The sequence below is a fragment of the Lotus japonicus genome, chromosome 1 (assembly GCF_012489685.1).
Source record: "Lotus japonicus ecotype B-129 chromosome 1, LjGifu_v1.2".
NCBI classification, from domain to species: domain Eukaryota; kingdom Viridiplantae; phylum Streptophyta; class Magnoliopsida; order Fabales; family Fabaceae; genus Lotus; species Lotus japonicus.
Window position 1 is genome coordinate 5309954 of NC_080041.1, and position 24188 is coordinate 5334141.

Here is a 24188-nt window from a genome sequence, read left to right on the forward strand (position 1 = left end):
ACATATACTCTTTTGGATTCAAGCCAATGGTCCAAGCTTGGAATTCTAAAGCACTTCTGCGTAATCGTTGAATGACTTCTCATTTTTGTTTAATTTTATTTCTTCCATTCCTCCTTAACCATTCATTCGTTCACCTTATATTTGGGAGCAGAAGTCGATCTCAGTGGCTGAAAATTCGTGTTATATTTGGGGTTGGACTTTGTAATCATTGGTACCCCATTCTCCTCGTTCCATCCACCGCTTATTTCTCCCTAATCAACCAACCCTCATCAGATTCCTTTTAAGAGAACATGAGGAATCAAAATACTCTAATATGATGAAAGATGTTTTTTAAACTGCTTGGAAGATTTCGTTTATCTAAAGATCTTTCAGATATATATGAATTTCTCCCTCATTACTGTGCCATTATTTCATTGGAATTGACTAATGTTTGTCTAAAAGATTATGTCAATGTGAAAACTGATCTCCAAAGATATACGATTTTTGACTTGCCAAGCTGTGTTCCAAGAATATCTTCTTCTTTGTGTCTAATGCTAAAGGGACCCTAGGATATATAGCTCCGGAAGTGGCAAATAAATATCATTTTGATGGAATTTCAGAAAAAGCAGATGTGTATAGCTTTGGTATGGTGCTGTTATTTTTTTTAGATCCCAAAGCAAACCATTGAACAGGTAGTTCTTCCAAAAGAGCTTGCACAACAGAGATTTGCCCACTTTGTACTTCTCTCATAGGGACAAATTAACTGAACTATATCTCGTGTAGCTACACGACCAGTAGAACTCTCTAACCTACGCCCTTTATCAGCATCCAGTACCTCCATGTTTGTGAAATCCGCATTTCCAACTCCAACTATAAGAATAGATTGGGGAAGGTCAGATGCTTTAACCAGAGAATTTATTGTTTCTTGAAGATTCTTAACAACTCCATCCGTTATGATATGCAATACAAAAAGTTTGAGAGAGGTATTGAATACCAGATGAGGGGATGACGGTAAATGACAAAGATATATTACATAAAATGACAATCATAGTTTTATGGTGCGCGCAAAAGTCTCTAAATGATACACCTATCATGCAAAGTGGTTGGAAGGCATCGTGGATTCACTAACTAAGCCACCAAATGAGCTCTTCTCGTGAGTCTGGAATTTTTTCTGTATGTCATTCCAATGTGACTGACTATGACAAAATAGTTTAAGCATATATGAGAATTAAGTGGGAATACCACGTTGTAAATTAAATTTTTCATTGTATCTTTGACATGACAATGACAGATACTCTAGTTTATTGTTAGCATCCAATTTTTATCGTTTGGTACCAATTCTTTACTTTGTGTATTGGGCCGTTGAAGTAATATTTGTACTCCTATTTTAATATATTACATGGCTTATAAAAAAAGTTATTTTTACAAAATTAGAAATTAACTCAAAAATAAAAAAAATTAGAAGATGATTTTAGAAGATAATTAAAAGATGAATCCAAAAAATTCAACAAGAATTCCGGAGGTTAGCTCGCAAGCATTTCCTAGCAAACTCTTGGTAGCAAATTTACAGCAAATTGCTAGCAAATGGGGTTTAGCTGCCAAATATCTGTCGAGCGAAATGTGGCAAAAGGAACAAAAATTCATGGACCGATCCCATCCTCTCCATTCCGTCGGAACTACGAGTTACCCAAGGACGCCTTCTGTTTTTCTACCAAGGGTTTGGTAGCATGAATTGAGTCGTTGATTGGCTTACATATATTTAGCAGCTACACTATAGCAAATTATAAACATTTCCTAGCTATTTTAGTATTAAATTGCTCGTATTAAAATTATCTTTGTGTAAATAATTAATATTACTCAAATTTAATAATTGATATTTAATAATTAGCATTGAATTAATATAAACAACTTGGGTTGGAATCTATTCTTTTGACTTGGGTTCTCATTATTGGAGTTTATTAATACAGTTTCGATTAGAGGGGTTGATTTACCATATATTCAATTGTACACATTTATTAATATGCAACAACCACCTTGCTCCACCACCGCCGCCACCGCCACCACTGCCATCCCCACAAGCATCATCACCATTACACCACCACCACTAACCATTAGGGTCGGCCCAACACTAAATGATGGCTAAAACAAACTTTAAATTGAGACTTTTTTGTCTTGGTAAAAAAAAAATTGACTCAGTACTTAGTTCTTTTGGGCCTTTTTGACTTAGTTTAAAAAAAAAATTGAGGTCGTTTTTACTAAGTAATTTTTTTTGAGGGGCCTAAAGCCCTTGTTTTGGTGACTTTACTCTTAGGTCGCCTTGCTAGTCATCACTCAACATCACCATTGCCACCTCTACAACCATTACCACCACCACACCCTCCATCACCACCATCGCCCTTATCACAGCAACATCAGTCGCCACCGCTATCTTTACCACATATTAACACCGTCTTCATTTTTATAATATATATATATATATATATATCATTATTCAATATTTTACAAAACATAGGTTTATATTAATTTAAATGAAATGATAAATTATACAGTTTATGACCAAACATCATATAATATTAAGATTTTATTAGGCCTAATACTATCGGACCTTATATCACACAACATATCAAACGGGCCCTTAACACATTCATCTATATCATGTAATTTCCAATATAAACAAACACCATATACATATTTTTTTTTTCCTTTTGGTAGTTGTTATTAACACCCCCACTCATCTAATTCCACCTCCATTTTTTACACTCACTTAAAAGTGCGTAGTTCACGCACCTATAAGGGGAGGTGAGATTAGAAAATAATGATTTATCTTGCTACAATTGAACTCGGTACAAATGAAACATTGAAAAAAAAATTGTCGACAGATTTTATTCATCTCATGCACCCAATTATGGGGGTCAAAGGAAACATGTTCCCACTAGTACACAAAATTCGTTCTACTGCTTTAACAAACATGCACCAGATTACTACCCATGAGATCTCCAGGTGTGCTTATATATTAACTATCCCCTAAATAATTTTAACAAAACAGAATTCATAAGTAGAACTAATGGGATTTATAACTTGCATGTAAATGCTGGAACAACAAACCCCACCAGCATCATTCTTCTAGTAGGTGATGGATGGGAAGCCAGCGGCATTATTTAAGCATAGGCATAATCTCCGGCATCATCCTGTTTATAGCAAAGTTGGCTTTAGATTATACAAAACCATGAACAAATGACTATTTCATCCTGCACATTCTTAAGAGTTATATATCACCTTTTGGTCATGTAACTTGCAAATCCAAATTGAGTCTACATCCCAGATCCAGCGAGTCGTCGCTTTGAGGCATTTGATGTAGTCACCTGACCAAGCTTATCAGCATCACTTGATACGGTCCTTTTATTGATTGGTGTATAATGACGCAACCATTCTCCAACATAAACCTGATACATAAAAAAGATTGGATAATGACCATTCCATTAGTATGAAAAGCATTTTGTAACTTGTGCCTGAATGTTTAGTTGCAAAGGAATTTTTCACTTCTCTCTCTTCTCATGTATTATGTAATATGTCTCATTTTAAATGGCACAACTCAAACAGTTTAACTAAAATAGGGAATAGAAATGAAATATACAAGCATCATATGTTGCTATATATCTTTTGGTTTGAATTGAACAGGGTAGCTGTAGATGGATCCACATCCACTCAAGGTTTATCTTAATGTTGTGATGCATTATGCAAATTTTTCCCTATACTAGTGTTACGAAACATATAATGCGGTCATGATAAAACTAGAAAACCCTTTTCAAGTAAACCAGATGATAGATAACATGTACGGCCATATTGGCACCATATTATGATCAACTATAACTAAGATATATTTTAAATATGCGGAAAAATCACAATCAGAGAAATGAGAAAGGATACCTGTTGAGGCCTCATAATCTTTGTATCAGGATCATCCAAGGACTCTTTCCAATGTGCCAAGTACCCCGCCATTCGAGGGATAGCAAATAAAACTGTGAAATACTCAGGAGGAAACCCCATGGCCCTGATAACACAAAACTATTAGTTCCCTTCCCTTGTATGATATACTGGGGGAGCAGCATATTTAATCCTCCCTGGTTTATAGTAACTGGATGTAATAATAGATTACCTATAAATTAATCCAGAGTAGAAGTCAACATTTGGATAAAGCTTCCTCTTGATGAAATATTCATCAGATAGAGCGATCTTCTCCAAGGCAACTGCAATCTGAACAATCAAATAATTGCATAGAGAAGTTAGAACTTTTAAGATTTAAACTCAGTATAATAAACCAAAAAAAAAACCAAGTTGACATTAAATTAAGAAGATATTTTCCTGATCGAATAATAAAAGCAGAGTTAGATACCCTAAGAAAAACTTAGTTTGAAAATTACAACAGTTGTGAGACATTTGGAAAGATTTGAGATTTTGAAATGCTTTAAGTCTGACTTGATCTGCTACCTCATTTTCAAACCAAACATGACATCTAATGAATATATATGCAGTCATATTATATGCTAACCATGTATCCACAATGTTGTAAAGAGCACCTTGAAACAACCTCTTTTCTAAACGAGTTTCCTCCGCATTTAAATTTTCAAATATGCAGTGGGGGCTGGTTAAGGCAAGCAATATGGGCACAAATATGAACAAATATACATTACATACCATGCATTACAATTTGAAATCAAAATTAAAATACATTTTCATATAAAATGAAAATTTCAAAATATAGTAGTCTGTCACTGTATTCATCACCCTGGTCATAGGCCTCATGCCCAGCATATCCAACTTAAGGAATGTATAACAGACAGGCAGCACTGAGATAGTGACTAAAAAATGGATAACCACCTCGATAAGAGGATCCCGGCCAACAATGGAAAACACTTCCTCAGTCAGTTTTCTTAGGACCTTTGCTCTGGGATCATAGTTTTTATACACTCGGTGTCCAAAACCAGAGAGCTTTTGTTTCCTAGAGGAAAAACAAAGTACAAGAATATCAACTAAGACATCATGTTCCCTGCCTGCTGTGATGAGATGAGTCATGATACCACCAAAAGAGGAGGCAGAAACAAGGGAACCCATCATGCAATCCTTTCAGGGTATAAGCATTAATTAAGCTAACACAGATAGAGAAAAACTAAGACCTAGATAACAAAAAAATGAAGTAATGGCCACCTGGCTTTGACACCTTCAATGAATTCTGGAATGTTCTCAACAGTCCCAATTTCACTCAGCATTTTGAGGACAGCCTGCAGAATCAAAGGTCACATTAGCATTCTCAATTATATAAAAGACCGTGACAGCTTCATTAAGTACTTATAGTTACCTCATTAGCTCCACCGTGAAGAGGCCCATACAGAGCTCCAACAGCCCCAGCAATAGCAGTGTATACATCAACGCCACTGAAATAAGATAACAGTTAAGCAATATTACACAGTACACTGACTGTTTTATGTAGCTTAAATAGTATTGTGGTAAGATATCTACCTTGATGCAAGGTGCCGGACAGCAGACGTAGAGCAGTTCATTTCATGTTCAGCATGCAGGATGAAGATAATGTCCAGAGCACGAGTTAGCCGAGGATTGGGTTTATATGACCGATTGCCTCTGAAAGCAGCACAGTGCAGATTTATTTAAGTTAAAATTCTCTCAAAAAAAAAAAATGTAGTATGTGACTACCATTCTATATCATCTTAGATTGAATTATAGTTCTTCTGAAAGAAATGATTTTTAATATGAGCGCAAAAATCAAACTATCATTAAGCTATGCAGAAGAAAAATTTAGCTATGCCAAATTATCCATCAGACCTAAAAGTACCATAAAACATACAAAGAATCTAGCATGTATAGGAAGTTCTCTGTGTAAGAAAGGTTGTTGGATGGAAGCACAGGCGGCCTTCCTGCCATTCTAAGATAAACTGCAGCAGCAATTGTTGTAATCTGCAGTAAAATCAATGATATTGAAATCAAGCAGCAGGACGCGTCGCAAATAAAATTAGTCACAGTGAAAGATACAGGCTGTGAAAGAGACATTCAGAATAGCTGAGTAACTTCATCTACACGAGAAAATGAGTGAGAGGAGCAAAGAGAACTGAATAAGAACACCTTTCCAATAACCCGTGCTATTTGTTTGTCTCTGACTTCCTTTGAGTTATAAATATCAAGACCCTGCATTAATTAAATTATAATAAAATTAAGATAAACAAGCGCTCAACACATCAAAAAGTAAGAATGTATTATCCCACAAAATTAAGATATACAAAGTGCCATGGTATATTATTCCGTGCACTTGCATCGTGTTGGTGATTTTAGTATCATCAATGGATTTTAGTAGTAATGTGATCTACTGTAGGCCGATGTGATTATGCGTTAAGTTCGGAAACAAGTTAGGGTAGTGCGGAGTGCACGCTTGTTGAGCCAACGCATAATTGACCGCGATTAAAGTGCCGATGTGATTAACCGTTTTTCGGTTTCAAAAACAAACTCCAATATAAGGAGTCATTGGCCTCAGACTTCAGATACAGAAAAACAGAAACAATACTTTCTCTCTACATTCCTGATCTGTTCTTGATTGCCAAAGACAGATTGTTCTTCAAGAATTATCCCAACAAGGATTTCGTGAACCCAGGCAAGAATAGGGTCGAAATACTTTGTTCGGAAAGTGTATGAACACGATTCTTTGAAGTTATCCAGGATTATCACACCCAAATTTCCAACACATCGTGCAAAAACAGTTCAAGTTGAGTAACTCGGTAGACGCTTTTATTACTTACTCTGAGAGCAGGATTTGCGTCAGGATGAAAAACAGAGAGGGCACTTAATGCATTAACAAGCACACCCATAGGATGTGCATCATGAGGCATTGATTGTATGATATCCTAGAAAACAAATGTAAATTGATACTGCAAGTCAGTTACATTGATAACTATATAATTCATCGAAGGAAATGAACAATTCAATCTGTCTCTCAATACAGGAGAGCCCAGTAAGTGGTTGCAAAGTAAATTCTTAAGCTTGTCCATTAAAACACAAGTTGTTCTGGAAATTTAACAAGTGATATTCTAGGATATGTCCAGTAGTTCTAAACCATGTTTAAGTCGTAGTAAAGTTTTGCTTCAACCAGAAGAAAAAGAAAGAGTAAAAAGGAACATCTGCTTCAGAAATAAAGATGCCTCAAGGAAACCCAGTTAGAAAAATTATCCCCCCTGATTTACCTCATAAAAGTAGTTAAGTACTACTATCCACAAGATTCATTTAACAACATAAAAAACCACATGCATACTAAAGTTCAAATTGCAGTACAACTAGGGGAAGTTGTTTATAGTTAAAAAGCTGTCACTTAATGAAACAAAAAAGAAGTTATCATTTAGCATATAGGACTTCAGGACCATTGAACAATAGCAAGAGTTATTACTTATTAGTTATAGCATAAAAGCTCACCAAAACTCCTTGTGGAACAGCTGAATGCTGAGATATAGCGAAATTCCATTCCGCTAACTGGCTTTCAGAAGGCAAACTCCCATACACTTAAAAACATAGAAAAAGTCAATAAACTTCAGACAATTTCATGCTACACATAAATTGAAGCATTCAAGTTGTAACAAACAGGATGCAGAACAACACCCGAGTCACTGAGATAAAATATTTATTGGACCTAAACAACAGTGGAAATGTTTTATCTACTCATAAAAAAAGGCCCACACATACACTTATAAGAAAAAAAACAAGACTCACTTATGAGATAGGACACTTCCACAAAAGTGCTTTTCTCTGCCAACTCCTCAATTGGGTAGCCTCTATATCTAAGAATCCCCTCATCACCATCAATGTAACTAATAGTTGATCGAACCGGAGCTGTGTTTAAATAGCCAGGATCATAAAGCTTGAGTCCCTTGTCATTCTTCCCGGTTGCTATCTGCACATAAAAAATCAGAGAACCCCACAATATATATATATCATTATTAAAACAAAAGCATAAACAATCACACTATAACAAAACAAAAAACTACCCCACCAATGATTTCAGCATGTAACCATGACCAAATTTATTCATTCTTAGAAGCATGACATGAACATGATTGATAACAACAAACACTCAAAAATATGAAAAAGTAGAGAATTCCACCAAACAATTCAACAAAGCTGAAAGGAGAAATTTTGACGGAGACCCATTTTGCAAAATTAGAAATTCCTTCGAGAACCGAGATAAAAACTGAAACTTCCATTGGTGAATGGTGATCATCAGGTTACTCCACCTTCTTGAAGTCACTAGCTCTGACAGTGCCATCTTGGGAGACCTCGACCTGGTACTTCTTGCCGGTTCTCTCGTCGACGATGGTTAAGGTGCCGTTGAGGGTGGTTGACGGCGGTGACTGAGCGGAGAGGCGGTGAGGGAGGACGTGATCGGTGGTGGTTTCGGTGTAGCTGGAAGGGAGCAAGTGAGCTGTGAGCATGGCCAAACGGCCGCGAGCGAGCATGGTGGTTGATTCTGAATCGGTTGACATTTTCTGTTTGGCAGAAGAAATCAGAGAGAATGATGGAGGAGGATTTGGAAATGAATGAAGCAGAGGAAACAAAGTGAAGATAGAAAGAGAGAGACTCTTGGCTCGTAAAAATGGAAATAAACTTCACTAATTTCTTTGGTTCGATTATAAGTAAAGGAAAAAAAAATTAATGTTGTTTTTTTATTACAATTGATAATATTTTTTAAGTTTATTTGTTAAATTGCTCTCGCCATTTTAATTCGACCTAATGAAGTTAAAGATCTCAAAAGAATAAAGGTTTTTAAAGATTAAACTTTCAATCTTCGTTTCAAAATAAAAAATTCAATCTTAAGATTTAGACGATTTTAACTTATTTCCGGAACATTATTGAAATATTATAATTGATGATAATGGTAAGATTGATTTATATATTTCTTCTATGATATGTGCTCTAGATTTTTTAGAAATTTTATTTTACTTTTCATTTTAGATTACATATTAATCATTTTCTTTCTCTCACATTTACTATTAGAAATCGAGATATACAATATTTTGAGGGTTCTAATATTGTATAATTTGATTAGATAAAATTATATATTTTTTGGTTATAATTAATTTTTTTAAATAATTTTATTGAAAATTATAGCTTAATAAAAGTTTTTTTTTTGACGGTATAGCTTAATAAAAGTTGAAAAACAAATAAAAGAAGATAAATATATCGCGCGCGCATAGTGAGGGAGGATTGCTTGATCTTGAAGGACGCGGCAAGTGGCAACTGTTTATCTAATTATTTGTCTGTTACGTGAAGAAATGCGTCACAGCACAACAGTGACGCATCATGGGACTATGACATGATCTTTATCCTCCCATTCCTATCCTCGTTCATTTTCTGCTAATGCAATTGCATATGCAAGCCAAGCATAGCCTTCTAGTTAGGATAGTGTGACTGGTTAACGTGGTTGTCAATTGTCATGTATATTTTTTTCCAATCCAAATTCATGAATGTAGGAAACTAAGTTATTTCTCTTCAAATCTCTATCTTCTTCTATCTCTAGTCTCTCCAATGTTTTTTTTTTTTTTTTTTGAAATTCTCTCCAATGTTTTCATCCTAACAAACACACCGTAAGCTGGCTCATGGCCTCAAAATATGACTCACCTTATGCTTTTAAATACTGATTGCATCAATTATGACTATTACTATGCCTCTAAATACAAGTTTTATGTTATTCGCAGCAGAAGGGATACTAATTATGTGACAAATTTTTTAATTAATCGAGTACGCGATGTTGCTTTTGGTGTGCATTTTTTGCTTTCTCCACCTGCTTATTACAGAAATTTGTTACTTGTTGATCTTTCTAGTGTTTCCTTTCTTAGAAGGGTTTTAGTGTAGTTTTTGGGCTTGACCCTTCATAATACCAAAAAAGTAAATTCAAGTTTTATCATTTATTTATATAAACATTACTAATTTTATAACTCATTGTTTTTCTTAAGAATAAACATTTTTCTTTTTACTCTCGTATTGATTTGAGCATGCTTTTTTGTAGATACTTCATTTCTCGTACTAGTCCTTGTCAACATCACACCACCTTGCTGCCGGAAAATATATTCAGATGGGAAGACAACAACAATACCCACTAATCAATATACTAGTTTAGTTTGACACCTATATGGATTTAATTCAGTAACATTTTTTTATTTAATTTAACTGAATATATTTGATTAAATATGAAATTAAAAATCAAGCTAGAGTCCAAAAATTTCATCAAACCTAAGCATTGGATCAGAGCATATTGAAACTGGCCCATTACAAGCCCACATTTGGCCCAGAAAAAAGTAGCAACCCTTCTTCTTCACCATGTAGGATTGAGAAAGTCAAAGTCAAAGATGGAGGAGGAGGAGCAGCAACAGCAGAAGACGATACTGGAACAAGTGTTCGGCGAATCTTCCTCCGATTCCGATTCCGATTCCGGCGACAGCGATCGAGAATGGAAATGCATTGAGGAAGTGAAAGGCTTATGGCTCTGCACACACTTCCTCTCAATTCACCACCAATCCCTCTTACTCTCCGCCATCGAATCCGAGAACTGGTTCTCCGACCACCACCCTGAAATCAACCAAGCCATGCGCTTCGGCCACCAAAACCTCCCACCATGGGCCCAAACCCTCGCCCACTCCATCCGCCGCTCCGCCCCAACCCAACCCACCACCACCACGTTCCCCTTCCAAAGAGAACCCTTGTTCGACCAGATGATCGTCAACGTCTACCACCCCGGCGAGGGCATTGCTGCTCACGTCGACCTCTTGCGCTTCGACGACGGCATCGCCATCGTCTCCTTGGAATCCTCCTGCGTCATGCATTTCTCGCCGGTACCGGAATCGGATGAACCGGGTTCGGGTCCGGAATCGGTTCCGGTTTTGCTTTTGCCGGGTTCTCTGGTTCTGATGTCAGGGGAAGCGAGGTATCGGTGGAAGCACGAGATTAATCGCAGACCGGGTTTTCAATCGTGGCAGGGCCAGGAATTGAGCCAGACCAGACGCACCTCCATTACGCTCAGGAAACTCTGCCCCTCTCAGTGAATCTGTGAGTGTCTATTTCAGTTTTCTTGAAACAAATGGAAGCTATTTTACATTGGAAATCAATGATATAAGTAAGTAGTAACATAGGAAAATTTTCATGACTATGCATTGTAACCTCATTACTTTTTCAAGGACTATAAATTATCCACTAAAGAAGGTATGTGACCCATGGAAATAGTAGCACTTTGAAAATTATGCTTGGTGATAGGCTGTATGATAGGGAATAGGGGTTAGTTAAGAAGTGTTGGTAGTTTGTTAATGAGTTAGGCATGTTGCCATAAATAAGAGGGAGTAGAGAGTATTATGGATCATCTTTTTTACATTTTGGGTATCATTTCACTTGTAATTCTCTCTGATTCCCTAATTTGGAATTAGGGTTCTATCATAGAATAAAATCAGGGTTCTATCATTGGTATCATGACACCGATTCAGGTGCCCTAACCTTGAATCCTATAGCAAATAGCATTTGAAGGAGATGGCTGGAGAATTCCTGAGGGTGAATGCATGGTACAGAAAGGAAAAAGAGTTGATTAAAGCTCAATTGAGAGAACTTGATGAGAGAAGACAGAAGAAGAAACAAGAAAGGAGAGCGGCAGAGGCGTCACAGAGGGAATCTGAGGCCGCATCGGAGACAAAGCTAGCGGCAGCAGAAGCAAGTCAAGGGAAATTGAAGGTCACATTGATGGCTGAGCAAGCATTTGAAACAGAGGAAAATTCAAGTCTTGTGAAGCAAGCATGGAAGATACTGGCTTTAGCGTTCGTAGGAAAAGAGGTCGGTCTAGGAAATTGTTCGGAAGAGGAAGGAAAAAGAAGGCTTTTGCTGTTTTGGTTGCAGTGGTTCTGGTTTGCTGGAGGTGTTGGTGGTTTCCACTGCTAGAGATAATCCTCTAACTTTGCCGAAGGCTCAGGAATCCTCTAGCGTTGTGACGAGAGCGAGACTTGCCTTCTTGATGGGTAAGCGATTGGACGATGTGGGTGTTAAGGGCTTGGTAAAGCAAATGCAATCTAATCGTCTAAGACTCTAAGTACCGCTGTTGTTCGTGCTTGTTCCTTGTCAAATTGAAGGGGTGTTTGAGCAGTATGAGGTTTGAGATGAGTCTATAATATTAATTGGTGTTTGTTGCTGTCTGGTGGTTTCCTTCTCGTTTACAGAGTTGTTGAACCGTGAAGACAGAGTCAATTTTGTTCAATTTTTTGGAGTGTCTCCCGGCAGAAGCTGCAATGTTGCTGAAATGTTGGTGTTCTTGCATTTGTCAGATTTGGTGGATCTTTGTTGAATTGGCCAGTGTAGGGAAGGTTTGCCTATTAATCTCTGTCTCTAGGACCTCTCTTGGACTGGAATTTCTTCTTTTCTTTGAAGTGTGAGGGATTTTTTTCCCATGACTGGCTTTGTCTAATTGCCTAGAGGTTTGTCATTATCTGTAAGTATTGGAATTTGGAAGGAATTAGAATTTGTGTTGATGGCTTCGTGAATCAGTTTTTAAGATTTTTGTGGAGCTAGTTGTCTATCTGATTATTTCCATAGTGGTGGGGGTTTAATTCAAAGTGTTCTGGGTTTATCAATGGGAAATATATGTGGTGGTGAATGATGATCCACATGCTAAATGAAGATGCTGTATTTGGACATGGTGATTCACAAGGGAAAAGTTTGCATACAGATTCCAAATCCACCTCCACCCTAGTAAAATTGTAAGAATAGAAAGAGAAATGAGTGACATGATATGTGATGTAATAGGAAATGCAGAGAGAGATAGGAAGGAAAAAAGGTGAAAATAGATTGTAAAAGAAAGAGGAGTGTGAATGTATCACAACTTGTAAACAAGATTCAGGTGAATCGCTTTTGATGTGGCATCATAAGAATGAAATATGTGGATGTTTCCCAATTTTATGCTCCAAAGTGGCAGGCAGGATATATCAGTTGCTTGGGTTTAAAACATGACAGAAAAAACACCTATTACGTACCAATACAAAACAACTTCAATCCAACACCAACAGTTGAGAGCAAACACTCTGAAGATGCAGTCTTTCTTATTGTCACCATATCCATGCTTACGAACCATCTCTAATTTTGGTGGCAGCTTTTACGATACTTTGAATAAAATCACTTTCATACCTACATAAATCATATACAAAGCATATCAAAATAAAGCAAAATTTATTTTTAAAAATTCAAGACCTTCGGATAAAGCAAGGCAATTTATCACATTAGTTATATGTTAAAATAAAAGTAGTTGAAATTAAGCATATAACGTACCCACTGTCTTTCTTGTATGGGAAAGCATTGAAGCCACTGACTTCGTGCAAAGCTGATCTCCAGTTCTTCACCATCTCTTTTCCAAATCTTGTTTCATGTTTGGCCATAGCCTCTCTATAATTTTTATTTTGATACCTCACGTCGGAGGGCTCCACTTTATAAAAGACAGGCCAAACTAGCTGATTTTTCTCCTTTTTACACTCAAGAATCTTAACAACTTCATCCAAACACCCGGTAGAATTTGCAAAGTTTTTCGAGAAAATAATAATTGAAAGTTGTGAGTTTTCAATTGCCCCGATTAGAACTTGTGAAATAGAGCCCTCTCTCTCTAACCCTTGATCGTCCATGAAGACATTGAGTATCTTTTCCTTCAAAACTGAGAAAAATATGATATTGCTTCTTTGTATATCCCACATCTTCACAGCGGAGGGGAAATGCTGAATAACGTTTGGCAATTAACGTCCTTGATTCTGCTATCTTGTTTTGGTACCAATTGGAACTCTTGTCAAGATTCTTTTCTCCAAATTGCAGGCTGATCTCTGTTAAGAATTTATTCACTTCATTTATCTACTCCTGAAGTCTTTTCTTGAAAAGGATTTGTAGATCATGATCATTGATTGGCATATCACGAGCAGCCTTTATGTCAACAAATTTCAAATTAATCAACAACCTTATTTCATAGCAGAGTTTTTCATGAAACATAATATTCATTGAGGAAGCAGATCCCACATCTTGAAATTGGAGAGAAAGTGCTGGTTCACATTTGGCAATTAAGGTCCTTGCTTTTGCTATCTTCTTACTGTACCAACCAGAATTAGTCTCAGGATCAAATTCAACTTTAAAATGCTCGTTCAACCCAGACAAGAAATCATCCACTTCATCTTTCCACTCCTGAAGATATTCATTAAATTTATCATCATCATCCTTTGATATTTCAAGAGCATGCACCACAGCTAAACGTATGTGACCCAGCAACATTAGTTCACAGAAGAGCTTTTCACGTGAGGAAAGTGGTGTTATCACCTCAGATGAGCTTACTATTTGGAAAGTAAAATTGGGGCCACGTTTGGCACGTAGATCTCTTATTCTTGATATTATCTTCTTGCACCAATACGAATCAGTCTCAAGACTTATTTCGCACATTTCCTTTGTGGCCTTACCCATGAATTTATCCACTTCTTTTATCCACTCCAAAACTTCATCAAATTTTTCATTTGGATGTGACCAAATTGAATCTTTATCAATTGTACAGTCTTCCTTTGACTTGAAACTCAGCTCCACATATTCACGTACGACTTGTAGATAAAAACAAGTCTTGGATTCCTGCTCCATCGTCAAATTTGATGTACCATTTTGAAACTAGTTGGCCAGCAAAGGAAAATAATTCATTTTTTTTTCACCAAACCATAATTATAATCGGATACAATTATATATATGCATGCCTTCGCTTATATTTAAGTGCATGTTCAAAAAATATGAAAAATATATACCTATGTTGTTTTTGGAAAGCTAGATCTAACATTAGTAATTCGATACGGAAGGAAATGATGTGAAATACATAAAATTTTGCTGGAATAACATAGTTCGCATAATCAGTATAATATATAGCTAGTGCCAATAAAAGGAAAATGTTTGATATAAAAAAAAGGATGTAGAATTAAAAAGGTTAATGAAAGTTTAACTTACATCATCATCAAGTTGCAGGCTCCAAAACTTTGCATATCGTACATCGTCTAGATGTGGCTTCGACTCCATAATGAAGACCCAAATCTTGAGATAGGACGTCAATGAACGACTTTGTTTCTTCTATCTTCTAACTGAACCAATAGGAATTGTCCTCAGAATTTTTCGTCAGTGAAAAGTCATCAAGTCAGCCAATTTCATGCTAATGAACCAAACATGTTTGAGCTTTATTTTATATTTTTATTGAAAAAGTGAAAAATTGGAAATACTAGTAAACCAAAGAGCCTCTTAAATTCCGTTGCCTTTCCCTAAAGCATACCCAAACAATTCAAAATATATCCAAAACATATTTCAGTAATTGTCTTTATTTTAAATATGTGATTACTTCACGAATTAATCATAGACAAATATGTGTATGTTTAGAAATCTTCTAAAGTTAAAATCAATTATATATGCAGATAAGCATTTACGTACGAGTAGTGTAGAAGTGTATGAATTAATTTGTTGAGGTGAGGGAAGGATGTGGAGGTTGTGCGGTGGCTGGGTGGTGGGTGTGGAGCTTAGGTGGTGGCTTGAGGAGGGAGGAGGAAGAGAAGGACCAAAGTTGATAAAAAAAGAATTTTGAAGAATTAAAGCTGATTGAAAAATCCATATAAACAACCTACATATGATTAGAATTGTAATATGGGCAGATGATCGAGTAAATAAAATTGTCAAATAAACATTATGACGTCACATGAACATTTTTAAAACAAAAAATGTTTATTTAAGGACTAAAAGCTATCAAAAATATATCTGAAGACCATTTTAGATTTAGGGGCTTAAGTGAGAGACCATTTTAGATTCATGTTATTGCAGGCAGGAAAAGAATAAATTAAGCATGATCTTTGATGTGAAATATATAAAAATTTGCTGGAATGCCATAGTAAACAGAACCAGTAATAGTAATAAAAGGGAAATGTTTGATATGAAAAAAGATATAGCTAGAGTTAATTAAGGAGGCCAGGTGAATGGAAGTTGAACTCACTCCAAGATCAATGTTGCAGGCAGCTGGCACCAAATCAAGATGGAGATCTTTCTTTCTTTTTTTTTTTTTTTAGATAAGCAGAGATCTTTCTTTCTACTCCTTTTGGAATTTGCTTAAGTCTTGATGCTTAAACCAAACTGTTGACATAAATTAAGATAGAGCTAAGTATGTATAATGATAGAAAATGTTGGAATAGCATAGTACACAGAACCAACCAGCGTCAATAAAACGATAGAGATAAAAAGAGAAATAGAATTAGGGAGGTGAGGTGAATATGAAAGTTTGTTTAACTCACTCCAAGATGTTGCAGGCAGCAAGCAAATGAAGATAGAGATCTTTCTTTCTACTCTTTTTGGAAATGACCAGAACCAGTTAACTAGCTAGAAAGTCAAAGATCAGTTCAGAGTGATTGATTTTGGTTAAGCCTTGATCGATGCTAGCTTAATTATATAAACCAAACTTCCATCTCACAGAAAGTCTTTAGCTGGACTTTCTTGGAAGTAGTTGAAAAACAAATCATTATTGTGTGATAAATTATGATATCTAATGAATTCATTATTCATAGAATTAGTAAACAAGTCAATAAGTCATGGTTTTAATTTATAGTACTAATATACTCCCTCCGTTCCCTATTATAAGTCACATTTTTTGAAAAAAATTTGTTACAAAATATAAGTCACTTTCTAATATCTAAGAAGCATTAAATAATTTTTTCCAAGTTCACCCTCATATTTAATATGAAAGAGATGATAAATTTTAAAAGTATTAACTTGGAGAGAGAAAATCATAGGAAAGTAAATAAGGGTAATCTAGGAAAGTAAATCATTTTTTTTACAAATTTATTACTAGTAACTATTTTTCTTAATCTAAGAGAATTAGTTATTTATGACTTATATATAGGAACGGAGGGAGTAATAAACCAACCACCCTTCCGGCCTTTCCCTTCCTAATCCGTTGATAACATGGTTTGCATTTTTATAATACTCAATCCCTTGTTTATTATAAGAATCAAGCAACCACTTCACACCCTTTAAGAAATTTAGCTAATCTAGATAATTACATTAAATTTGTTTTCAATTTATATCAACTTTCCAAAGTTACCCTCTACACATTCTTCTTAATTTCTATGCATCATTAATACTATAGCAAGTGGAAAGAGAGAAAAATTAAAATAAATAAGGACATTTTTGTCCAAAAATAATTAATTCTCCACAAATTTTAAGTTGATACTTATAAAAAAACCAATCAAGTGCAATTTTTATTTGGTTCTTATAAATAGGAACGGAGGAAGTATAATATTTCAGAGACTCCATGAACCTAACAACCTTTTTTAGTCCAAAGTCTATGTATTTCGCTTAAATTATTTTGATGATGGCTAGTCTACCGAGTAAAACTTTGATATTGAAGGGGAAGCCCATGCAGTATTAGCCTAGTGAATTTTTATCTAGGCTTGCCTCTGTTTGTTATAGTTTGGTTGGGATGTTTAGGCGTATCATTTCTTTGTAACACTACTGGTACTGATCCTAAAATTATCCTACTCATATTTCTATCTATTGGGTTTAATTATGTACTTCTATTCAACAATATTTGGTTTATCTTAAATAAAATGTAAAACTTTGAACTTTGGGACCAACTCAAACCCTGACCATCAAAATTAAAAGTGACCCAGCTTTCTATGTTGAGAAGAGTGCTTTTAATTTTTTAATAAATTTCCTAAAATAATACATTATTCTAGATAGGGGTGAAAATAACTATGCTGGATTGTGCTAGACTATAGTACATAATTAAACTTGATTTGCTTGAAAATTTCAACTTGAGATGAGTGCTTTTACTTTTTTTTTTATATAGGCAAATGTTAGTGTTTAGTTGTTAGTAAGTTAGAAAATTCCTTCAAATTTCTCTTCCAAAATTCGAACCATGAACTTTCCTCTCCTCAACCCTTATGTCCCCTAGCTCTTAGTACTTGAGGTAACCCTCTGGGACAAAAGTGCTTTTACTTATTTAACTCTTGTAAAAAAGCGTGACAGTCAAGCGTTTTTATTCAAAGCACATGGTGGAAGGGGAAGGGTGGTTGGTATATTCTCTGTTCCTTATTATAAGTAATTTCTCGAATATAAGTCACTTTCTAATATCTATGAAGCATTAATTAATTTTTTTTTAAATTTATCCTCATATTTCATTTTTTTTGGGTAAGTAGGAAAATACCCTCATATTTAATATGAAAAAAATGGTGTAATTTTGGAATATTAATGGAGAGAGAAATTCATAGGAAATTAAATAACGGTAATCTATGAAAGTTAATAATTATTCTTACAAATTTATTGCTAGTAACCACTTTTCTTAATATAAGAGAAATAGGTAAATGTTACTTATATATAGGAACATAGAGAGTAATATTATAAATTAAGGGCAAGGAAAATGGTTCATCCTCCTACTAGTTCTCCTACAAATTCTCCTATACACTAAATGAAGCAAGAAATTTAGCCTTTGGTATTTTGGAAGTGTAAAAAACACTTAATTCAATTCTTTATTCATTTAGTGTGTAGAAGGATTTGTAGGAGGATGAAGTAGAAAGATATAACAATACTTGAAGTTTTTTTTGTTACATTTTTTTTTTGTTTACAAGCAATACTCTAAGAGCATCTCCAATGCAAGGTTCTTAGTTCTTATTTTGGAGTTAAGAACTAAGAACTAAGAACTTTACCATTGGAGGTGCTGACATGGACTCCTTAGTTCTTAAAAATAAGAACTCAGTTCTTATATAAGATGTTTTGCTTTTTGAGTTCTTAGCTTAAAATATTAATTATTTCTCTCTCATCCAAATTACTTTATTACTTTATGAGTTTTGTTTTATTACTTTATGGAAAAAAAAGTATAAATAATGTGGTTGGTGTGACCAAATGAATAGTAGTAAGAACTAAGAACTAAGAACTCATGGTTGGAGCAAAATTACTTGAGAGTTGCTTGAACACATGTGGCAATACGCCCACATGAATAGTGCTAAGAACTAAGAAATAAGAACTAGCATTGGAGATGATCTAAGTTTAAACCATGACTTGAAAAAAATACCTTCATTAATTATTATAATTTATTACACAATAATGATATTTTTTTCAACTACTTCCAAGAAAGTCCAGCTAGCAACTTTCTGAGAGATGGAAGTTTGGTTTATTACTTTATTTAATTAAGCTAGCATCGATCAAGGCTTAACCAAAATCAATCACTCTGAACTGATCATTGACTTTCTAGCTAGTTAACTGGTTCTGGTCATTTCCAAAAAGAGTAGAAAGAAAGATCTCTATCTTCATTTGCTTTAATTTGCTGCGTGCAACATCTTGGAGTGAGTTAAACAAACTTGGATATTCACCTCCCTAATTCTATTTCTGTTTTTAATTTTTTATCACTATCGTTTTATTGACACTGGTTGGTTCTGTGAACTATGGTATTCCAACATTTTCTATCATTATATATACTTAATTAGCTCTATCTTAATTTCTGTCAACAGTTTGCATCAAGACTTAAGCAAAATCCAAAAGGAGTAGAAAGAAAACCTCCATCTTGATTTGGCGCCAGCTTCCTGCAGCATCGATCTTGGAGTGAGTTCAACTTCCATTCACTTCCTTTATTAATTCTATATCTTTTTTCATACCAAGCATTTCCCTTTTATTGACACTACTATTACTGGTTCTGTAGCATTCCAGCAAATTTGTATATATTTCACATCAAAGATCATGCTTAATTTATTATTTCCCTGCCTACACATCATGAATCTAAAATAGTCTCTCACCTATTAATTAGATAAATCTAAAATGGTCTCTGAAAATATTTTTCATAGCTTTTAGTCCTTAAAAAACTTTTTTCTTTTAAAAAAGTTCATGTGGCGTCATAATGCTTATTTAGAAATTTTTGTACCCAATTAGCTACTCACGTGACAATTTTAGTCCGTTGTAGGTTGTCTATGAATTTTTCAATCAGTTTTAGTCCTTCACATTGTTTTTAATCAACACTTGGTCCTTCTCTAGCTTCCTCCTTCTTTTCTTCCCTCCTCAGCCACCACCTAAGTTTTACAACCACTACTTAGCCACCAGACAACCTCCACATCCTTCCATCACCTCAGCAAATTAAATCATACACTCCTACACTACTCATAAATGTTTATCTCCATATGGATGCAAATGCTCTAATTTTACAGTCACTCCATGTAACAGTCGTTAATGCGTTAGCTATTTTATCTATTAAAAACAAAATGTTAGAATTATTTGATTATAAAACTCTTAATAGTAATTATTTTCCTTTGGTTGCCAACTTGTTGGTAAAAGGGTACATCAATTTTGATGATGGAGCAGAATTTCAAGCCATTCTTATATCTACAAGTCATCCATGAAAGTATGGAGTTGTTTTGCAAGCAATCCGAAGAGAGTTCGATAGTTTTTGATTTAGGACGTTATAAAAATGAAAAAATCAATGAAGTTGTGGAGTGGACACAAGAAGTGGAAAAGTTCATAGATCAGACCAAACGGGAAATGTCAGACGAAAGTCTTGTGACGGATTTCTTTTGGTGCAATAACATGATATCAAGAATAAGGAAGCTGCGTGCCAAACGTGGCCCAAAGTTTACTTTCCAAAGAGTAAGCAATGTGTGTTCTTTACGTGAAGAACTCTACTGTAAACTAAGGTTGCTGATTAGCTTGAGGTGTGCTGAGAATTTGACTATTCGGTTTAACTTACCTAATGATATTGAAGATGAGAAGTGGGTTCTTCGCGAGAGCTTCTTCATAAGAGATATGGAAAAGCAGATAGAAGAAAAAAATCCTGAACAGGATTCTGATTGGTACATCAACCAAATAGCAAAAGCAAGGATATATATTGGCCAATATGATCAAGCATTTTTCCTCCAATCTCGAAAAAATATGCCCACAATAGCACTACTTTCATTACATGAAGAACTCTACTATGAAGTAAGGTCGCTGATTAGCGTGAAAATGACTGACTTGATGACAGTGTATGCTATATTAAATGATCATCACGATCTAAATCAATTCAAGAAAGTACTTCTTCATATCTGCAAGTTGTCCGTGAATTAGCGGAGCTGACTCTCAAGGAACTTGAAGACAAAGAAATTTGTTCAATTTGGCAATTTTGGCTACTATTAAATGGATACGATGAAATTTTGCAGTGGGGACAAGAAATGAATGAATTCATGGATAAGGCTAAACTGGAACTGTGTGATATAAGTGTTAGGAATTTGTTTTGGTGTAAGGTTATGATATCAAGAATGAGAAAGCTACGTGCCAAACAAGGCCCCAATTTTACTTTTCAAATAGTAAGCTCATCCGAAGAAGGGGCACCACATTCTTCACGTGAAAAACTCTTCTGTGAAGTAATGTCGCTGAGCCACATACGTTTAGCTCTGTCTTTTGCTATTTCAGCATCAAAGGACGATGATGATGATGATGATGATAAATTCAATGAATGTCTTCTGGAGTGGAAAGATGAAGTGGATGATTACTTTTATGGGTTGAAGCAGCATTTTGAATTGGAATTTGATGATCCTAAGACTAATTCTGGTTGGTACAGTGAGAAGATAGCAGAAGCAAGGATGATAATATCCAAATGTGAACCAACATTTTCTGTCCAATCTCAAGATGTCGAATCTGCTTATTCAATCAATATTTCGTTACATGAAGAACTCCTCTATGAAATAAAGTTGCTGATTAGATTGAAATTAGTTGACATGCTGACTGCTAACGATGTCATGGAAGTTGATGTTGAAGATCTAGAAATTCTTTTAAAAAAAGAACTTCAGAAGTGGATAAATGAAGTGAATAATTTCTTAAAAGAGATCAACCTGCAATTAAGGGAAAAGAATCTTGAGAAGAGTTCTGATTGGTACCATAACAAGATAGCAGGATCAAGGATGTTAATTGCCAAACGTTATTCAGCATTTTCCTTCCCATCTCAAGTTGTGGGATCTACAAAGAAACAATACCAGATTTTCCTCAGCTTTAGAGGAAAAGATACTCGATTCAGCTTTGCACGTAATCTCTATGGTGCTTTGAAGCAACAAGGATTCAATGTCTTTATGGATGATCTAGGGTTGGAGAGAGGGGACTCAATTTCACAAGTTCTAATGGGGGCGATTGACAACTCAAAACTTTCAATTATTATTTTATCTAAACACTTTGCAGACTCTTCCTGGTGTTTGGATGAAGTTGTTAAGATTCTTGAGTGCAAACGAAAGAAAAATCAACTAGTTTGGCCTTTCTTTTACAAGGTGGAGCCCTCCGACGTGAGCAATCAAAATAAAACTTATGGAGAGGCTATGGACAAACATAAAACAAGGTATAGAGATGATGTGATCATGAATTGGAGGTCAGCTTTGCACGAGGTCTGTTGTGATGGCTTCAATGCTTTCTCATACAAGAAAAATAGTGGGTACGTGATATTCTTAATTTCAATTACTTTCATGTAAAGATGTTAATAATATGATAAATTATACCTGCTTTACTAATTAATTAGAAGGTCTTGAACTGTTAAAAATAATTTTGGTATGCTAATCATCATTTTATATGTAACTTTGTTAACAACGAATTTTGTAAGACATTATTGTATAATGTGTAAGACAAATTGTTTTTGAGAAGACTGATTAGTCGATCATTATTTCATAACTTATTTTATGAAAAAATTGATTAATATAAAAGATGAAAATCGTGCGCAAAAATTGAAATGGTTTGTATATATATTATTTTTGTAGCAGGTACGAATGTGATTTCATTCAAAGTATAGTAAGTGCTGCCACCCAAATTAGAGATGGTTCGTAAGCATGGAAATGGTGACTAGAAGAAAGACTGCATCTTCAGAGTGTTTGCTCACAATAGTTGGTGGCGGATTGAAGTTGTTTTGTATTGGTAGGTGTTTTTTTTCCTTGTGGTGTTTTAAATTTTGTCAATCTTATGTGAGACAAATTTTCTCAAATATTTGTATGAATAAACTTTTTCCGTAAAAAAAAGACTGCATCTTCTCTTGTGCCATTTAATCTTATCTGAGAATAAATTTTGCTTTTTGACACTTAATTTGTTTTTTTATTATTAGTCCACTGAGGTGTGGGTTAGTAACCCACTTAGGTCAATAATCTGCCAGAGCATTATGTTCTTGGGAAATCCTCCGCAGCATTACTAACCAATCTCTCGCCAACAACTCTAGAACGATAGCCACCATCGGCACAAATCGCACACAGGCATGGTCCTCAACAGTGTGCAAAACCTCATCACAGTCCACTTCACAACACACACTCCATTGAACCCGACTCCAGACCAACTGAACCCGACTCTAGACCAACTCAAACCAATCACGAAGAGCACTGATCTTAGAAAGGAAAGCGTTTCCGCCATACGCAAAGGAAGAGAAGCCCACGAGTCATCTACCATTATCACCCCGAACAAGACCCCCGCCACCCATATAGTTTTTCGCCTCGCGAGAACTACCATCGACATTTAGTTTGACAGTGCCGATCGACGGAGGAACCCAACGAGATAGCAACTATCCCACCTTCTGAATTTGAGTGCCAAAGAAACCTCTTAAACTCGTCATGATTACACGTCTGTGTAAAAATAGTTTTACGCAGATATTATAATTAAATTCTTATTTTTAATTATTCAAAAATGAAATCAAGCCATCCAGGGTCCAAAAATTTCATCCAACCTAACGTAAGTATTGGATCGGTTGAGAGCACGTTGAAGCCAGCCCATTTGGCCCATAACAAAAGTAGCAACCCTTCTTCTATGCATTTTACGCCGCTACCCGAACCAGATTCCTGATCAAAACCCGTTTCGGTTCCGGTTTTTCTTTTACGGGTTCTCTAGGTCTCTTGGAGATGTTAAGAGGGGTTATAGGGGGGGTTAGATTTCCCACCCCCACTATTAGATTTCACACCCCCATTTTCGGATTTTTAAGTTCCGAATTATTTCGGAATTTTATATTCTGAAATTAATTCGTGATTTGCAGTGCAAAATAGAATGTAACTCCCCACTTTTGAGTGAGAAAATACTTCGGAAACTTAATTTCCAGAATATTTCGGAAATCAAGTTTCCGAAAGTGTTTTAAGTGGGGTGACATTTCTAATGAGTGGGGTGCCAAATCCAATGATCGGGTTATA

At 35.3% G+C, this 24188-nt stretch overlaps 4 protein-coding genes across 9 annotated transcripts; 2 read left to right on the forward strand and 2 right to left on the reverse strand.

Moving 5' to 3' along the window:
- Positions 1 to 2836: 2836 nt before the first annotated feature.
- LOC130733185 (citrate synthase, glyoxysomal-like) lies at positions 2837 to 8635 on the reverse strand. The gene is made up of 14 exons (XM_057585297.1): positions 8265 to 8635; positions 7744 to 7924; positions 7450 to 7535; positions 6783 to 6887; positions 6115 to 6177; positions 5840 to 5949; positions 5497 to 5616; positions 5336 to 5411; positions 5185 to 5258; positions 4858 to 4978; positions 4136 to 4233; positions 3907 to 4030; positions 3256 to 3422; positions 2837 to 3167 (listed from the first exon to the last, which is right to left on the reverse strand). The coding sequence occupies exons 1-13, from the start codon at positions 8511 to 8513 to the stop codon at positions 3291 to 3293; spliced, it is 1539 nt and encodes a 512-aa protein (XP_057441280.1). The 5' UTR covers positions 8514 to 8635; the 3' UTR covers positions 2837 to 3167; positions 3256 to 3290.
- Positions 8636 to 10136: 1501 nt separating this feature from the next.
- On the forward strand, positions 10137 to 12542 carry LOC130733187 (uncharacterized). Of its 2 annotated transcripts, none has more exons than XM_057585301.1 (2): positions 10137 to 11073; positions 11445 to 12542. In XM_057585301.1, the coding sequence occupies exon 1, from the start codon at positions 10377 to 10379 to the stop codon at positions 11067 to 11069; it is 693 nt and encodes a 230-aa protein (XP_057441284.1). In that variant the 5' UTR covers positions 10137 to 10376; the 3' UTR covers positions 11070 to 11073; positions 11445 to 12542. The 2 variants fall into 2 exon arrangements, with proteins under 2 accessions (XP_057441284.1, XP_057441285.1); XM_057585302.1 differs by having other exon boundaries at positions 10138 to 11073; positions 11526 to 12542.
- Positions 10939 to 16522, reverse strand: LOC130733186 (uncharacterized). 4 transcript variants are annotated; one of them, XR_009017414.1, is made up of 6 exons: positions 16329 to 16509; positions 16034 to 16170; positions 15010 to 15140; positions 13324 to 14682; positions 13032 to 13182; positions 10939 to 11071 (listed from the first exon to the last, which is right to left on the reverse strand). XR_009017414.1 is itself a non-coding variant. In XM_057585300.1 (5 exons), exons 3-4 carry the CDS (start codon positions 15076 to 15078, stop codon positions 13891 to 13893), a joined length of 825 nt encoding a protein of 274 aa, XP_057441283.1. In that variant the 5' UTR covers positions 15079 to 15140; positions 16034 to 16170; positions 16329 to 16522; the 3' UTR covers positions 12945 to 13182; positions 13324 to 13890. The 4 variants fall into 4 exon arrangements, 3 of the variants coding, with proteins under 3 accessions (XP_057441283.1, XP_057441282.1, XP_057441281.1); XM_057585300.1 differs by lacking the exon at positions 10939 to 11071 and having other exon boundaries at positions 12945 to 13182; positions 13324 to 14646; positions 16329 to 16522; XM_057585299.1 differs by lacking the exon at positions 10939 to 11071 and having other exon boundaries at positions 12945 to 13182; positions 15010 to 15136; positions 16329 to 16519.
- Positions 16523 to 19234: 2712 nt separating this feature from the next.
- Positions 19235 to 23101, forward strand: LOC130733189 (uncharacterized). 2 transcript variants are annotated; one of them, XM_057585303.1, is made up of 4 exons: positions 19235 to 19373; positions 19539 to 19629; positions 20353 to 22468; positions 22788 to 23101. In XM_057585303.1, the coding sequence occupies exons 3-4, from the start codon at positions 21222 to 21224 to the stop codon at positions 22852 to 22854; spliced, it is 1314 nt and encodes a 437-aa protein (XP_057441286.1). In that variant the 5' UTR covers positions 19235 to 19373; positions 19539 to 19629; positions 20353 to 21221; the 3' UTR covers positions 22855 to 23101. The 2 variants fall into 2 exon arrangements, with proteins under 2 accessions (XP_057441286.1, XP_057441287.1); XM_057585304.1 differs by having other exon boundaries at positions 22791 to 23101.
- The last annotated feature ends 1087 nt before the right edge of the window (positions 23102 to 24188 follow it).

Coding starts and splice junctions, on each gene's coding strand:
- LOC130733185 (XM_057585297.1), bottom strand. CDS start 8,513: ATGTCAACCGATTCAGAATCAACCACCATGCTCGCTCGCGGCCGTTTG. Junction 7,925..8,264: donor GAGCTAGTGACTTCAAGAAG/GTGGAGTAACCT, acceptor TTTTATGTGCAG/ATAGCAACCGGGAAGAATGA. Junction 7,536..7,743: donor GGAAGTGTCCTATCTCATAA/GTGAGTCTTGTT, acceptor TATGTTTTTAAG/TGTATGGGAGTTTGCCTTCT.
- LOC130733186 (XM_057585299.1), bottom strand. CDS start 15,078: ATGGAGTCGAAGCCACATCTAGACGATGTACGATATGCAAAGTTTTGG. Junction 14,683..15,009: donor GCCTGCAACTTGATGATGAT/GTAAGTTAAACT, acceptor CTGGCCAACTAG/TTTCAAAATGGTACATCAAA.
- LOC130733187 (XM_057585301.1), top strand. CDS start 10,377: ATGGAGGAGGAGGAGCAGCAACAGCAGAAGACGATACTGGAACAAGTG.
- LOC130733189 (XM_057585303.1), top strand. CDS start 21,222: ATGAATGAATTCATGGATAAGGCTAAACTGGAACTGTGTGATATAAGT. Junction 22,469..22,787: donor TCATACAAGAAAAATAGTGG/GTACGTGATATT, acceptor TTATTTTTGTAG/CAGGTACGAATGTGATTTCA.